The sequence below is a fragment of the Aegilops tauschii genome, chromosome 3, assembly GCF_002575655.3.
Source record: "Aegilops tauschii subsp. strangulata cultivar AL8/78 chromosome 3, Aet v6.0, whole genome shotgun sequence".
NCBI classification, from domain to species: Eukaryota; Viridiplantae; Streptophyta; class Magnoliopsida; order Poales; family Poaceae; genus Aegilops; species Aegilops tauschii.
Genome location: NC_053037.3, coordinates 434,470,379 through 434,487,387, shown reverse-complemented (window position 1 = coordinate 434,487,387; position 17,009 = coordinate 434,470,379). Strand labels below are relative to the sequence as shown.

The 17,009-nt window shown below is 43.6% G+C and overlaps 1 protein-coding gene across 1 annotated transcript; it reads left to right on the top strand.

Moving 5' to 3' along the window:
• The first annotated feature begins 12,478 nt into the window (after positions 1–12,478).
• LOC109736807 (purple acid phosphatase 2) lies at positions 12,479–16,750 on the top strand. Its single transcript, XM_020296021.4, has 8 exons — positions 12,479–12,921; positions 14,267–14,467; positions 14,551–14,662; positions 14,780–15,006; positions 15,218–15,356; positions 15,487–15,707; positions 16,018–16,139; positions 16,250–16,750. The coding sequence occupies exons 1-8, from the start codon at positions 12,739–12,741 to the stop codon at positions 16,443–16,445; spliced, it is 1,401 nt and encodes a 466-aa protein (XP_020151610.1). The 5' UTR covers positions 12,479–12,738; the 3' UTR covers positions 16,446–16,750.
• Positions 16,751–17,009: the final 259 nt, after the last annotated feature.

The window sequence follows — 17,009 nt, the reverse complement described above, 5'->3', positions numbered from 1 at the left end:
TATTGCCTTTCACTTGCACAACTGAACGGTGTGGATAATAATAATAATAATAATAATAATAATAATAATGCACGTGCATTGGACTAAGCTGGAATCTGCAAACATTTATTCAAAGGAGAAGACAAGGTAATATGAGCTCTTTGTTAGATCAACAATAATGCATATGAGAGCCACTCAACATTTTCATCGTGGTATTCTCCTCTCGACCCCAAAGAAAAGAAAAGAATTTCAAAGAAACACACTGAAATGTTTTTGGAGTTTTTGTTTTTCTGAAGAAGGTAAAACAAGAACAAGAAAAACTATTTACACGGGAAAGCTCCCAACAAGCAAAAGAAGAACAAGAAATCTTTTTGGGTTTTCTTTTAATACTACAACTAAATAAGCATGGAAAGTAAACTAACTACAACTAATTTTTTTGGTTTTTCTTCAGGTTTTTCAAACACACAAGAAGAAAGCGAGAAAAAAGAAATAAACTAACATGGATATACAATGAAAAAGTATGAACACGGACAACTGAAATGAGTGTGTGAACATGAATGTAATGTCAGCGAGAAATACGTACTCCCCCAAGCTTAAGCTTTTGGCCTAAGTTGGTCTAGGGCCACCACTGGCCCGGATAATATCCGAAATCATAGTTGGGTTCGTATTGTGCTGCGGCAGCTACCGCTTGGCGAGCTGCCTCCTGGAGGCGAGCAGCCTCTGCTGTTCTCTCATACTCGTTTGCCCCCTCTCTAGTTATAAAATATCTCCCATTTACCTGAAAGTTAAAGAAGGCAGGAGCAGGAGGGTAATATGGATGGCACGCCGTCTGTCAAAGATTAATCGGTGATACGTCTCCGTCGTATCTATAATTTTTGATTGTTTCATGCCATTATTGGACTAACCTATTGATCCAGTGCCCAGTGCCAGTTCCTGTTTTTTTGCATGTTTTTTGTATCGAAGAAAATCCATATCAAAGGAACTCCAAATGCAATTAAATTTTACGGAGAATTATTTTGGAATATATGTGATTTTTGGGAGTTCGAAGCACCGCAAATGGAGGCCCACACGGCCCACAAGACACCAGGGCGTGCTAGAGGCCCCTGACGCGTGGTGGTGGGTTGTGCCCTCCTCGAACATTGGTTGGAGCTCTACTTCGGGCGCAAGGAAGCTTATATCCAGAAAAAAATCATGTTAAAATCTCAGCGCAATCGGAGTTACGGATCTCCGGGAATATAAGAAACGGTTTTCGGCCAGATCTGGGAACGCGAAACAGAAGAGAACAGAGAGGGAGATCCAATCTCAGAGGGGCTCCCGCCCCTCCGCCGCCATGGAGACCAAGGACCAGAGGGGGGACTCTCCTCCCATCTAGGGGGGAGGCCAAGGAAGAAGAAGGAGGGGGCTCTTGTTGGGGAACGTAGTAATTTCAAAAAAATTCCTACGCACACACGGGATCATGGTGATGCATAGCAACGAGAGGGGAGAGTGTGTCCACGTACCCTCGTAGACCAAAAGCGGAAGCGTTAGCACAACGCGCTTGATGTAGTCGTACGTCTTCACGATCCGACCGATCCAAGTACCGAACGTGATCCAAGTACCGAACGTACGACACCTCCGAGTTCAGCACACGTTCAGCTCGATGACGTCCCGCGAACTCCGATCCAGCAGAGCTTCACGGGAGAGTTCCGTCAGCACGATGGCGTGATGACGGTGATGATGTTGCTACCAACGCAGGGCTTCGCCTAAGCACCGCTACGATATGATCGAGGTGGAATATGGTGGAGGAGGGCACCGCACACGGCTAAGAGATCAAGAGATCAATTGTTGTGTCTATGGGGTGCCCCCTGGCCACGTATATAAAGGAGTGGAGGAGGGGGAGAGGGCCGGCCCCTATGGCGCGCCCTGGAGGAGTCCTACTCCCACCGGGAGTAGGATTCCTCCCCTTCCAAGTAGTAGGAGTAGGAGAAGAGGGGAGAGAAGGAAGGAGGGGGCGCCGCCCCTCCCCCTAGTCCAATTCGGACTAGTCATTGGGGGGGGCGGCATGCCTCTCTCTCTCCCCTAAAGCCCAATAAGGCCCATATACTTCTCCCCCCGTATTCCCGTAACTCCCCGGTACTCCGAAAAATACCCGAACCACTCGAAACCTTTTCGACGTCCGAATATAGTCGTCCAATATATCGATCTTTACATCTCGACCATTTCGAGACTCCTCGTCATGTCCCCGATCTCATCCGGGACTCCAAACTACCTTCGGTACATCAAATCACATAAACTCATAATACAAATCGTCACCGAACGTTAAGCGTGCGGACCCTACGCGTTTGACAACTATGTAGACATGACCGAGACACGTCTCCGGTCAATAACCAATAGCGGAACCTGGATGCTCATATTGGCTCCCACATATTCTACGAAGATCTTTATCGGTCAAACCGCATAACAACATACGTTGTTCCCTTTGTCCTCGGTATGTTACTTTCCCGAGATTCGATCGTCGGTATCTCAATACCAAGTTCAATCTCGTTACCGGCAAGTCTCTTTACTCGTTACGTAATGCATCATCCCGCAACTAACTCATTAGTCACATTGCTTGCAAGGCTTATAGTGATGTGCATTACCGAGAGGGCCCAGAGATACCTCTCCGACAATCGGAGTGACAAATCCTAATCTCGAAATATGCCAACTCAACAAGTACCTTCGGAGACACCTGTAGAGCACCTTTATAATCACCCAGTTACGTTGTGACGTTTGGTAGCACACAAAGTGTTCCTCCGATAAACGGTAGTTGCATAATCTCATAGTCATAGGAACATGTATAAGTCATGAAGAAAGCAATAGCAACATACTAAACGATCAAGTGCTAAGCTAACGGAATGGGTCAAGTCAATCACATCATTCTCCTAATGATGTGATCTCGTTAATCAAATGACAACTCATGTCTATGGCTAGGAAACATAACCATCTTTGATCAACGAGCTAGTCAAGTAGAGGCATACTAGTGACACTCTGTTTGTCTATGTATTCACACATGTATCATGTTTCCGGTTAATACAATTCTAGCATGAATAATAAACATTTATCATGATATAAGGAAATAAATAATAACTTTATTATTGCCTCTAGGGCATATTTCCTTCAGCTCTCTCTCTCCCCCTCGCTTCCGGTGGTGCCGGAGTGCCGCCGGGGCAACGATCGGGATGGCGATCTACATCAACAATCTTGCTACCGTCAACACTAACTCTCCCCCCCTCTACGCAGCGGTGTAACACCCCTTCTCCCCGCTGTAATCTCTACTTAAACATGGTGCTCAACTCCATATATTATTTCCCAATGATCTATGGTTATCCTATGATGTTTGAGTAGATCCATTTTGTCCTATGGGTTAATCGTGATCTTGGTTGGTATGATTGTATATTTAATTTACGGTGCTATCCTACTGTGCCCTCTGTTCTCGCACAAACGTGAGGTGCCCCCGCTGTAGGGTGTTGCAATATGTTCATGGTTCGCTTATGGTGGGTTGCGAGAGTGACAGAAGCTTAAACCCGAGTAAGTGGGGTATGACATATGGGAGTAAAGAGGACTTGATACTTAATGCTATGGTTGGTTTTCACGACCTTAATGATCTTTAGTAGTTGCGGATGCTTGCTAGGGTTCCAATCATAAGTGCATATGATCCAAGTAGAGAAAGTATGTTAGCTCATGCCTCTCCCTCATATAAAATTACAAGAATGATTACCGATACTTGTTATCGATTGCCTAGGGACAAATAACTTTCTTGTTGACACAAAACCTTTTTCTAAACACCTAACTTTTATTATCTTGCAAAGTACTTCTAGTTTTATTCTTCCTAAATAGTTCTAGCATCACACCTACAAAATAGTTTCATACTTGTTCTAGGTAAAGTAAACGTCAAGTGTGCGTAGAGTTGTATCGGTGGTCGATAGAACTTGAGGGAATATTTGTTCTACCTTTAGCTCCTCATTGGGTTCGGCACTCTTATTTATCGAAGAAGGCTACAAACGATCCCCTATACTTGTGGGTTGTCAATCGGTACTGGAGGGATTGTTCGTTCCTCTCAAGAAACTGGTAACGTACGATAGCATTATAATCTAGAAAACCAGGTGGCAACTTAGTGTCATTCCCTCTTATGGATACACCAAGATAATTAGCTAAACGAGTTTCATAAATTCCACCAAATAAATCTCCATCTTTAGCATTAAGATGTAACCTCCTCGCAATAATAGCCCCCAAGTTATATCGTTTATCACCTAACACCGCACACTTGAGGACACTAAGATCTGGAATGCAAAGGTGGCAATGCTCATGCTTACCGTTAATGCATCTACCTATAAAGAGAGCAAAATAATGTATGGCAGAAAAGTGAATGCTCCCTATGGTAGCTTGTGTGATATTTCTAGTTTCTCCCACAGTGATGCTAGCAAGGAAATCATTGTATTCAGATTTGTGAGGCTCAGTAAGAAGGCCCCACTGTGGGATTTTGCAAGCAGTATTAAAATCTTCAAGGTCCATGGTATATGATTCATCATAAAGATCAAATAAAACAGTATGGGTGTTGCGCTTAGATGAAAATTCAAACCTCCGCACAAAGGAATCGATGAGGTAATGGTATTGTTGACACTTACCTGATACGAAGTCCTCAAGATCAGCATTTCGTACATACGCATCAAATTCATCCTTGAAGCCTGCATGAACCATAAATTCATCTGACGACCATTCCCAAGGCTGCACTTGAGCTTCCCTTGGTGGTTCAAGGTCCGGCTCACGTATCGTGAGCCTTGGTGCTTGCTTCCTCGAAGAACCACCTTGGTACATTTCCTAGACATTTTTCTTCCTCTGAAAAATTCTGAAATTTTTAGTGACTCAAAATAAAAGTGAACCAAAACTCAACAAGATTGATAGCAACTACTCCTACAAGTGTCTAGAGGCTAAATCATGCATCAAAACTACTTTGGACCATATAAATTTGACATGCGAGCTCAAGAACAAGGTCATCACAGCAGCAAAAATTTGCAATAAATAAAGCACTAGAACAAAAACTAATTGGACCATTGGAGGAGTCACATACCGAAGAACAATCCCCCAAAGCAGTTTTGTGAATGGAGCTTTGAGCAAGGAGATCAAAAATGGCAGCAAAATGAGCAAGAACACGGGTTTGAGCTATTGGATGATTTTTTCTGGAGAAAGACGAAGTGGATGGGTGATGGAATAAGTGGAGGGGACCCATGGGGCACCCACAAGACAGGGGGCATGCCCAGGGGCGTAGGGTGCGCCCTCCACCCTTGTGGCCCACTAGTGCATCCCCCTGGTGTGTTCTCAGTGCCAGAAATTCTCAAATATTCTATAAAAAATCATACTAAATTTTCAGGGCATTTGGAGAACTTTTATTTCCGGGACATTTTTATTTCACGGATAATTCAGAAAACAAACAGAAAATACTATTTTGCTTTATTTAATCGAAATAATAGAAAGTAAAAGGTGGGTACAGAAAGTTGTGCCTTCTAAATTCATCCATCTCATGCCCATCAAAAGGAATCCATTAAGGCATAGCCTAGTGGTGGGAAGGGGCTGATGCCTTCCCACCCACCCAAGTTCAAGGCACGGTACTTGCAATTTGGGTTTGTTGCACCAATTATACTGTAGGGGGTTCCCTTAAAGTCTTTCTGTCAAAAAAAGGTCGATCAAGTCTTATTAACAAACTACTTCCGAATAACATGAAATCGGAGAATTTTTGAATAACACTAGGTTACCTCAACGGGAATATGCATGTCCCCAACAATAAGAATATCATATTTCTTTTTGGCAGTAGGAAGAGGGAATTCAAAATCTCCAATAGTAATAGTTGAAAATTTTCCAATAGAATTGATGATATGAACTTGAGGTTGTTCCTTCGGAAAGTGTACCGCATGCTCATTACCATTAACATGAAAAGTGACATTGCCTTTATTGCAATCAATAACAGCCCCTGCAGTATTCAAAAAGGGTCTACCAAGGATGATCGACATACTGTCGTCCTCGGGAATATCAAGAATAACAAAGTCCGTTAAGATAGTAACGTTTGCAACCACAACAGGCACATCCTCACAAATACCGTTGGGTATAGCAGTTGATTTATCAGCCATTTGCAAAGAAATTTCAGTAGGTGTCAACTTATTCAATTCAAGTCTACGATATAAAGAGAAAGGCATAACACTAACACCGGCTCCAAGATCACATAAAGCAGTTTTAACATAGTTTCTTTTAATGGAGCACGATATAGTTGGTACTCCCGGATCTCCAAGTTTCTTTGGTATTCCACCCTTAAAATTATAATTAGCAAGCATGGTGGAAATTCAGCTTCCGGTATCTTTCTTTTATTTGTAACAATATCTTTCATATACTTAGCATAAGGAGGCATTTTAAGCATATCAGTCAAACGCATACGCAAAAAGATAGGTCTAATCATTTGAGCAAAGCGCTCAAAATCATCATCATCCTTTTTCTTGGATGGCTTACGAGGGAAGGGCATGGGTTTCTGAACCCATGGTTCTCTTTCTTTACCATGTTTCCTAGCAACAAAGTCTCTCTTATCATAATGTTGATTCTTTGATTGTGGGTTATCAAGATCAACAGCAGGTTCTACCTCAACATCATTATCATTACTAGGTTGAGCATCAACATGAACATCATTACTAACATTATCACTAAGTTCATGTTCATCACCAGATTGTGTCTCAGCATCAGAAATAGAAATATCATTGGGATTCTCAGGTGTATCTACAACAGGTTCACTAGAAGCATGCAAAGTCCTATCAGTTTTCTTTTTCTTTTTATTACGAGGACTAGGTGCATCAGTATTAATTCTCTGAGAATCTTGCTCGGCTCTCTTAGGATGACCCTAAGGATACAAAGGTTCCTGGGTCATTTTACCACCTCTAGTCATAACCCTAACAGCATTATCATTATTCTTACTATTCAACTCATTAAGCAAATCATCTTGTGCCTTAAGTACTTGTTCTACTTGAGTTGTAACCATGGAAGCATGTTTACTAATAATCTTAAGATCATTAACGGTTCTACTCATATAATCACCCAAGTGGTCAAGCATGTAAGCATTACATTTCAATTGTCTACTAACACAAGCATTGAAGTTTTCTTGTTTAACAATAAAATTATCAAACTCATCCAAGCATTGACTAGCAGACTTATTATGAGGAATATCACCTTCATCAAATCTATGGAGAGATTTTACCTCTACTACCTGTGTCGGGTTATCAAGACCATGTATTTCTTCAATAGGTGGTAGATTCTTAACCCCTTCAGCTTTAATACCATTTTCTTTCATAGATTTCTTTGCCTCTTGCATATCTTCAGGACTAAGGAATAGAATACCTCTTCTTCGGAGTTGGCTTAAGAGTTGGTTCAGGAAGTGTCCAATCATTATCATTACTCAATATATTATTCAATAGCAATTCAGCTTGCTCAACAGTTCTTTCCCTGAAAACACAGCCAGCACAACTATACAGGTGGTCTCTGGAGGCATCGGTTAGTCCGTTATAAAAGTATCAAGTATTTCATTTTTCTTGAGAGGATGATCAGGCAAAGCATTAAGTAATTGGAGAAGCCTCCCCCAAGCCTGTGAGAGATTTTCTTCTTCAATTTACACAAAGTTAAGTATTTCCCGTAAGGCAGATTGTTTCTTATGAGCGGGGAAATATTTTTCAGAGAAGTAGTAAATCATATCCTGGGGACTACGCACACAATCAGGAGCAAGATAATTAAACCATAACTTAACATCACCCTTTAACGAGAAAGGAAACAAGTTAAGAATATAGTAATAGCGAATTTTTTCCTCATGAGCAAATAGGGTGGCTATATCAATCAATTTAGTAAGATGTGCCAGAACAGTTTCAGATTCATAACCATAGAAAGGATCAGATTCAACCAAAGTAATTAACTCAGGACCGACCGAGAAATCATAATCCTTATCAGTAACAGAGATATGTGAAGTAGCAAACAGGGTCATATTGCATTCTAGCATTCAAAGACTTTTCTTTCAGCTTAGCTAACAGTTTCTTAAGATCATCTCTATCTTACAAGCAAGAAAGTCTCTAGCAGTTTCCTCATCCATAATATAACCCTCAGGTACAACAGGCAATTCATATCTAGGGGGAGAATCATAATCTTCAGTTTCAATAATATCATCAGTTTCAGTAATTTCATTCTCTCTAACCCTAGCAAGTTGTTCATCAAGGAATTCACCAAGTGGCACATTATTATCAAGCAGAGAAGTAGTTTCATCATAAGCATCATGCATAGCAGAAGTGGCATCATCAATAACATGCGACATATCAGAATCAATAGCAGGTGCAGGTGTCGCAAGTTTACTCAAAACAGAAGGTGAATCAAGGGCAGAACTAGATGGCAGTTCCTCACCTCCCCTCGTAGTTGAGGGAAAAATCTTGGTTCTTTGATCTTTCAAATTCCTCATAGTGATCAACAGATGTAAATCCCAAGTGACTCAGAGAATAGAGCTATGCTCCCCGGCAACGGCGCCAGAAAAAGGTCTTGATAACCCACAAGTATAGGGGATCGCAACAGTTTTCGAGGGTGGAGTATTCAACCCAAATTTATTGATTCGACACAAGGGGAGCCAAAGAATATTCTCAAGTATTAGCAGCTGAGTTGTCAATTCAACCACACCTGAAAGACTTAATATATGTAGCAAAGTATTTAGTGGCAAAGTAGTATGGAAGTAACGGTAACAGTGGCAAGAGTAACAGTAGCAGTTTTGTAGCAATCGTTACAGTGGCAACGAAAAAGTAACTTAGCAAAGCTCAATATGAAACGAACTCGTAGGCAATGAATCAATGATGGATAATTATGTCGGATGGCATTCATCATGCAACAGTTGTAACATAGGGTGAGACAGAACTAGCTCCAATTCATCAATATAATGTAGGCATGTATTCCGAATATAGTCATACATACTTATGGAAAAGAACTTGCATGACATCTTTTGTCCTACCCTCCGGTGGCAGCAGGGTCCTATTGGAAACTAAGGGATATTAAGGCCTCATTTTAATAGAGTACCGGACCAAAGCATTAGCACTTAGTGAATACATGAACTCCTCAAGCTACGGTCATCACCGGGAAGTGTCCCGACTATTGTCACTCCGGGGTTGCCAGATCATAACATGTAGTAGGTGACTATAACTTGCAAGATTGGATCAAGAACACAAATATATTCATGAAAACATAATAGGTTCAGATCTAAAATCATGGCACTTGGGCCCTAGTGACAAGCATTAAGCATAGCAAAGTCATATCAACATCAATCTTAGAACATAGTGGATACTAGGGATCAAACCCTAACAAAACTAACTCGATTACATGGTAAATCTCCAACCCATCACCGTCTAGCAAGCCTACGATGGGATTACTCACGCACGGCGGTGAGCATCGTGAAATTGGTGATGGAGGATGGTTGATGATGACGACGGCGACTATTTCCCCTCTCCGGAGCCCAAAATGGACTCCAGATCTGCCCTCCCGAGGAAGAACAGGAGGTGGCGGCGGCTTCGTATCGTAAAACGTGATGAATCCTTCTCTTTGATTTTTTTTCTCCCCAAACGTGAATATATGGAGTTGGAGTTGAGGTCGGTGGAGGTGTGTGGGACCCACAAGACCAGAGGGCGCGCCCTCCACCCTTGTGGACAGGGTGTGGGTCCCCTCTGGTTGATTCTTTCGCCAATATTTTTTATTTATTCCAAAAGTAATCTCTGTGAAGTTGCAGGTCATTCCGAGAACTTTTATTTCTGCATAAAAATAACACCATGGCAATTCTGCTGAGAACAACGCCAGTCCGGGTTAGTTCCATTCAAATCATGCAAATTAGAGTCCAAAACAAGGGAAAAAAGTTTGGAAAAGTAGATACGATGGAGACGTATCACCTTCTCTCTTATTTTGCAAGATTCACATGAAGAGGGAGAATGTCTGCGGCTCGAATTCTGGACCGAAAAGGAGCAAATCAGAGACCCCTGTTCTGCTCAACTCCAAATGTCCTTAAATTTTATGGAGAATTATTTTGGAATATATAAAAAATATTGGGCGAAGAAATACCAGAAGGGGACCAACCAAGTGGCCACAAGCCTGGGGGTGCGCCCTACCCCCAGGGGCGCGCCCCCTGAGCTTGTGGGCCTCTTGGCTGGCCTCTGGTGCCCATCTTCTGCTATAAAGAGAAGGCTTTCGGGTCAAAGCACCGCCGTCTCGAAGCGGAACCTAGGCAGAAGCAATCTATGGCTCCGATGGAGCGATTCCGCTGGGGAAACTTCCCTCCGGGAGGTGGAAATCGAAGACATCATCATCACCAACGATCCTCTCATCGTAGGAGGACCAATCTTTATCAACATCTTCACCAGCACCATCTCATCTCAAACCCTAGTTCATCTCTTGTATTCAATCTTTGTCTCAAAACCTCAGATTGGTACCTGTGGGTTGCTAGTAGTCTTGATTACTCCTTGTAGTTGATGCTAGTTGGTTTATTTGGTGGAAGATTATATGTTCAGATCCTTAATGATATTCAATACCCCTCTGATCTTGAACATGAACATGATTTGTGAGTAGTTACTCTTGTTCTCGAGGACACAGGAGAAATCTTGTTATAAGTAATCATGTGAATTGGGTATCCTTTTGATATTTTGATGAGATGTATGTTGCCTTTCCTCTAGTGGTGTTATGTGAACGTCGACTAGATGACACACCATGATTTGGGCCTAGGGGAAGGCATTGGGAAGTAGCAAGTAGATGATGGGTTGCTAGAGTGACATAAGCTTAAACCCTAGTTTATGCGTTGCTTCATAAGATGCTGAATTGGATCCACATGTTTAATGTTATGGTTAGATTTATCTTAATTCTTTTTTCGTAGTTGCGGATACTTGCGAGAGGGGTTAATCATAAGTGGGAGGCTTGTCCAAGTCCGGAGCAAAGCTACAGCACAAGGACTACTTTGCTCCCAAACCTACTTTCCCGATGATCCATGGTTTCGTCGCCGTTTTCGCATGCGGAAACTATTGTTTTTGCGCATTGTGGAGGGAGTGGAGGCACACGACGACTACTTCAAGCTCACAAGGGATTGCTGCGGCCAACTCTCTTTCTCGGCCAAGCAAAAGAGCACGGCTTCTCTGAGGATGCTTGCACTTGGATGTCGTTGGTGAGATGGTCAGGACGGGGAGAACACGTGCCTGAAGACTGCTGTCAAGTTTTCCCGCGCCCTGGTGGAGGTGTTTGGACCTGAGTATCTCAGAGAACCAAATGCGCAGGACACGAAGAAGTTGTTGGCTATTGGAGAGGCAAGGGGGTTTCCAGGAATGCTCGGATTAATTGATTGCATGCAGTGGCAATGGAAGAACTGCCCCAAATGTCTGCGGGGAATGTATCGAGGTCACACCAGAGAGGCTACCATCACACTAGAAGCGGTGGCATCACATGACTTATGGATTTGGCATGCTTTCTTTGGAATGTCGGGTTCTCACAGCAACATTAACGTGCTTCAACGGTCTCCGGTGCTCAGGAGGCTTTGCAATGGGGAATCACCGCCGTGCAACTACACCGTCAACGGTCGAGACTACAACATGGGGTACTATCTTGTCAATGGTATCTATCATCAGTGGCAGCGTTTGTGAAGACCATATCCGAGCCGCGTGGCAATAAACAGAGCCACTTTGCAACAATGTAGGAAGCGGTTAGGAAGGATGTGGAGAGGGCATTTGGTGTGCTTCAAGCTCGTTGGGGAATTATGCGGAGCGCTGTGGGAATCGGAAACTTTGTGGCAGTTGATGACATGTTGTGTTATTCTACACAATATGATTGTCGAGGATGAGGGTGATGGTGTAGCCCAAACTCATGATTTCGAAGCACCTGGAGAACAAGTTGAAATCCCGGAAGATCAACATGCGGCTCAGCTGATGAACTTTCTGCAGATGCATCATAATCTTTGAGGTTAGCATGTGCACACACAACTACTCAATGATCTTATGGAGCACATGTGGACCCACAATGACAACCAAGAAGACAATGCTTGAGTTTGGTATTTAATATAAATTTTATGTAAACGCTATCTATGCTTTGTACTAACATTTGTTATCTGAGGTGCATGTATTTGCATGGATTTGAGAGTCTGAATTTGAGATATGTGGATGCCGGGACGGAAATACGAGGGCCCGTCCGGATGCGCCCGCGGGTATGGCCGGACGCGTCCGCGGGCGTTTGAAGGGATGGATTTGCCAAGTCCGCTTGTAGATGCTCTAAATAAAATCAATTGTTTGAAGGTCCTTGCCTGCAAAAATAAAAGAAATAAAAGAAATAAAACAACTGAAGTTCTTGTCCCCTCCAAAATCCGGCCCACTCTTCCACTTGGCGGCTTCCGATCGCCGACAAGTCCCAACCTGGCCGCTCCCTACAATCCCCGTCCTACCTCAACCCGCGTGCGTGTTCGAAGTTCAAACCATGAAGTAATCAATCAATGCTCGCCGGCGGTCGCCATCCCCGATTTTATTTCTTGGCAGCCCGGATGAGCATATTCCATTCCCCCTACATATCCCCCGCCTTCTTGCCTTGACCCATCTTTATTTACTGGTCACGAAATCGAACAAGCGATCCCATTCCCGTCCCCGGAGTGCAACCTCCAAGAAGCCGCGACAGGAAGGAAGCCAAGAACCAGAGCGGCGCGGAGCAGAGGAGGAGGAGGAGAGCCCCGCGGGAATGGGGCTGGCCAACCGGATCGGCGCGGTGGCCCTGGCCGTGGCCTGCGCCGTCCTGCTGCTGGCCGTCGCGTGCCGGGCCGGCCAGACCAGCGAGTACCGGCGGCTGCTCGGCCAGGCCATCGACATGCCGCTCGACGCCGACGTCTTCCGCGCTCCGCCCGGCCACAATGCGCCGCAGCAGGTAACCAACCGCAGACTGCGCTTCTGCCTCCGTTGATACAGTACTACCATCTGTTTAGGCTACAGTCTACCTGGCGTTTGGCGAACAGTTGACCACACAGCTGGTAATTGCAGCATGAGATGGATATACTATTGCGGATTCATCTGTTCTTATAGTAGCTGTTACTTGTCTGATACCATGATACAGCCAAAGCCTTTCTGAATGATCCCAAAACTTCCGGTTGATTGGGTTTTCAGTACTTATGTCGGTCTTACAGTAGCTGTTACTTGTCGATACTATGATTCAGCCAAAGACTTTCAGGATGACTCCAAAACTTCCGGTTGATTGGCATTTCAGTACTTTTATTTTCGTCCTAAAGTCATACGTTCCTGAGTTCGAGCTTTTCTGCTTCATAAACTATGCCTCCTAAATGGACTTGTACTTGTGTTCACTTTTAGTTCTTGTCTTCAGTTTACTAGTGAGCCTTTTGTGATATTTAAAAGGGATAGTCATCCCTCTCGACCTATTGTTGTCTGCGGATTTCATCCTCCACCCCCCCCCCCCCCCCCCCCCCCCCCCCTCCATCTTATCACTTTTCTCATAGCCATACCCATGGGCATTATGTTTGGCTGTTGGCACAGTTGCACACCAACAAGTTCAGTTGTTCAATTCATTAACTGTGCATTCTCAATATCCAGTGGAAACCAGCCTCTCCATGAAAATTTGTCAAAAACATGTATAAATGCAATCACTGTTTTACTGTTTCATTGACCTATAATATGCTCTCAAGACATCTACAGTTCCCAATTAACTGTATGGTCTCAAAACAGTTTCTAGTTAACTCAGTGGTTGTGTAGCAGATTTTCAGTGTACTCTGATACTCTTCGGATGGGTTCAGTGGCTTCCAATTATGTGTTGTGCTTTTTGAGCTACTTCCCACACTTAATGCCAGTCCACAGTTTAACCTCACAATTCAGCGATCTTGGTTTAAAGTTATTTTCATCTCATCTTTGCTTTAGTCAGTTCTAAAGGCAACTTTGGGGCTAGTCTGCCATCATATATTTCTGTTCGACTGTTGCTTATTGGTTGTGGAGGCCCTTTCTAAGGACTTCTTTTTTTAGTCTTACTCCAGAGAATTGAATACTATATTACTAAGCTTTTCCATGATAAGAACTTCTTGGATCTTTCTTTGTCTTAGTTCAGAATTTTATAATATGGTGCCTTTTCCCTGATACTGATGTGTGTTATTTCTTATTCCATATACTAGATACTTAATATCGCTGTTGGATAAACAAATAGTACGAAATGCGTGCCCATGCTCCGTGGTGCATTCTCCACTCTCATACTGATTGATGTGCTCTAACAGGTTCATATCACACAAGGCAACCATGACAGCACAGCCATGATAATCTCATGGGTGACAACAGTTGAACCTGGATCAAGCACAGTACTTTACGGGACTTCAGAAGATAATCTCAACTGTTCTGAAAAGGGAAAGCATTCGCAGTATACATTCTACAAATATACCTCGGGATACATTCATCATTGTACAATCAAGAAGCTGAAGGTTACCGGCCCGTCAAACTTTTGATGCTTATGTTTCATGAAGGCTGGAATCTTGATTCAAGACTTAATATGACTTTGTTGCAGTTTGACACAAAGTATTACTACGCCGTTGGAACTGAAGAGACGCTGAGGAAGTTTTGGTTCAGGACCCCTCCGAAAAGTGGACCAGATGTTCCATATACATTTGGTCTGATAGGTACTATCAAATTTGCTCAGGATATAGCTTGCATGCTCATGTTTAATGTGTATGCATATATGACCAAATCTCTTATGGCTTATTGTAATATTACTGAGATTTTACTATTGTATTTAGGTGATCTCGGTCAGAGTTTCGACTCAAATGTCACACTCGCTCATTACGAGTCCAATTCAAAAGCCCAGGCGGTGCTTTTCGTCGGGGACCTGACATATGCAGATAATTACCCATATCATGATAATACAAGGTGGGATACGTGGGCAAGATTTGTAGAACGGAATCTTGCATACCAGCCTTGGATCTGGACAGCTGGAAACCATGAGATAGATTTCGCTCCTGAACTTGTGAGGATAGTTCTCTCTCATGCTTTATTTGCATTTCTTATGTTTCAGTGGATGCATTTACAGTTCAAATAGAAGCACCAAGTAGTAGAAAACAATCCAGTGGAGCCATGCTATATACATTTAAGCACTCATTGAATTACAGTGCTACATTTAAAAGTTAATTTAAAATTTCATATTGCTGGTTAAAAAAGAACATCACACGTATTTGCAGGGCGAAACGAAGCCATTCAAGCCATACAGCAGCAGGTATCACACACCATACAAGTCTTCCGGTAGCACGGCACCTTACTGGTATTCCATCAAAAGAGCCTCAGCCTATATCATTGTCTTGGCATCATACTCCGCATACGGTATGTTCTGTTCTTCTGACTCCGTGTCTTAGCAAGTTCAGCATACACTAGTGCGGAATCTGCGGCATATTTGCTGATGAGCCAGTACCAAAGCTGAAGGTGACTTGACAGGTCTGTTGCTTTTTCCCAGGAAAATACACCCCTCAGTACAAGTGGCTTGAATCCGAGTTCCCCAAGGTGAACAGGAGCGAGACGCCTTGGCTGATCGTTCTGATGCACGCCCCCTGGTACAACAGCTACAACTATCATTACATGGAAGGTGAAAGCATGAGAGTGATGTACGAGCCGTGGTTCGTGAAGTACAAAGTCGATCTCGTGTTTGCAGGGCATGTCCACGCCTACGAACGGACAGTAAGTCGGCTAATCCTCTTCAAAGCTTGCTTGCTATTGCTATCTTTGTTTACATTCCAAGTTATCCTCCAAGGATACTTATCATTTTGTTGAATTCAGCTTCATTTGAAATTGGAGCTATCTTCGGCGCATTTCTTTGTGTTTCAGTGACTCAGAATATTTCTCTCTCACCTCTTTATGTGTGTTTATCTGCATCCAGTACTGACTGTATTAGTTCAGTGCGCTAGCTTCATTCTTATGCTTAGAGCCTTAGAGCAACACCTCAGTCCTGACTTCCTTACACAGAGTTTGCTTTGTTCCGTGGTTGCAGCATAGGATATCAAATGTTGCATACAACATCGTAAATGGCTTGTGCTCCCCAATCCAAGACCAGTCCGCGCCGGTCTACATAACCATCGGCGATGGGGGGAATCAGGAAGGGCTGGCCACCAAGTAAGAATAAGATCGAACAGAACCTATATCCTCTAATCAGTGATCAAGAGTGTTTTGGAATAACCATATAGTAACTCTGGCTTGCTTTGGTGTGGGGATCAATGGTGCAGCATGTCGGAGCCGCAGCCGAGCTACTCGGCCTTCAGGGAGGCGAGCTTCGGGCACGCCATCCTGGACATCAAGAACCGGACGCACGCCTACTACGCCTGGCACCGCAACCAGGACGGCGCCGCCGTGGCGGCAGACGCCCTCTGGTTCACCAACAGGTACTGGATGCCCACCGACGACTCCTTCGACGATGTCTGAAACAAACGGTGGGATGTTCCACGCTTCCTCGTTGAATAAGCATCGCCTCCGGCTCGATAGAGGGTACTACGGGTTAGAGTCGCTGCTCAATCTGTACCCCAAAATTGTTTATAGAGAGGGAAAATTGCCGTGCGTGCAGGTGCAGCTGCAGGTCATTACGTGCGAGTGAGCAAAAGACGCACCGAGTGGATTGCATTAGCTGATTCTTGTATACACGCCAGTAATGATTTGATTTGGAGGCACATCGTATGTTGTGCTTTGGGGTGAACACACGTGAAAGAAAATAGACACACATTGATGGTGGAGCTCTGCCGATTTCATTGGGATGGGAAAAAAATACAGACTGACCCGGTTTCTGAGAAAAATTAGGCCAAAAACCACAATGCCCAAAAAAAAGTCCAAGCGAAAAAAAATATAAAAAAAAGACACTAGAGGTGGCGATAGGGACTAGCAGAACACACACGACATTAAGGAACATCGTCCGAGCCCGACACAAGAGTGCCAAGGCCAAAACTAACAAACGAAACTCCAGAGCAACCGAAACGACTCTTCCACACCAAGCCA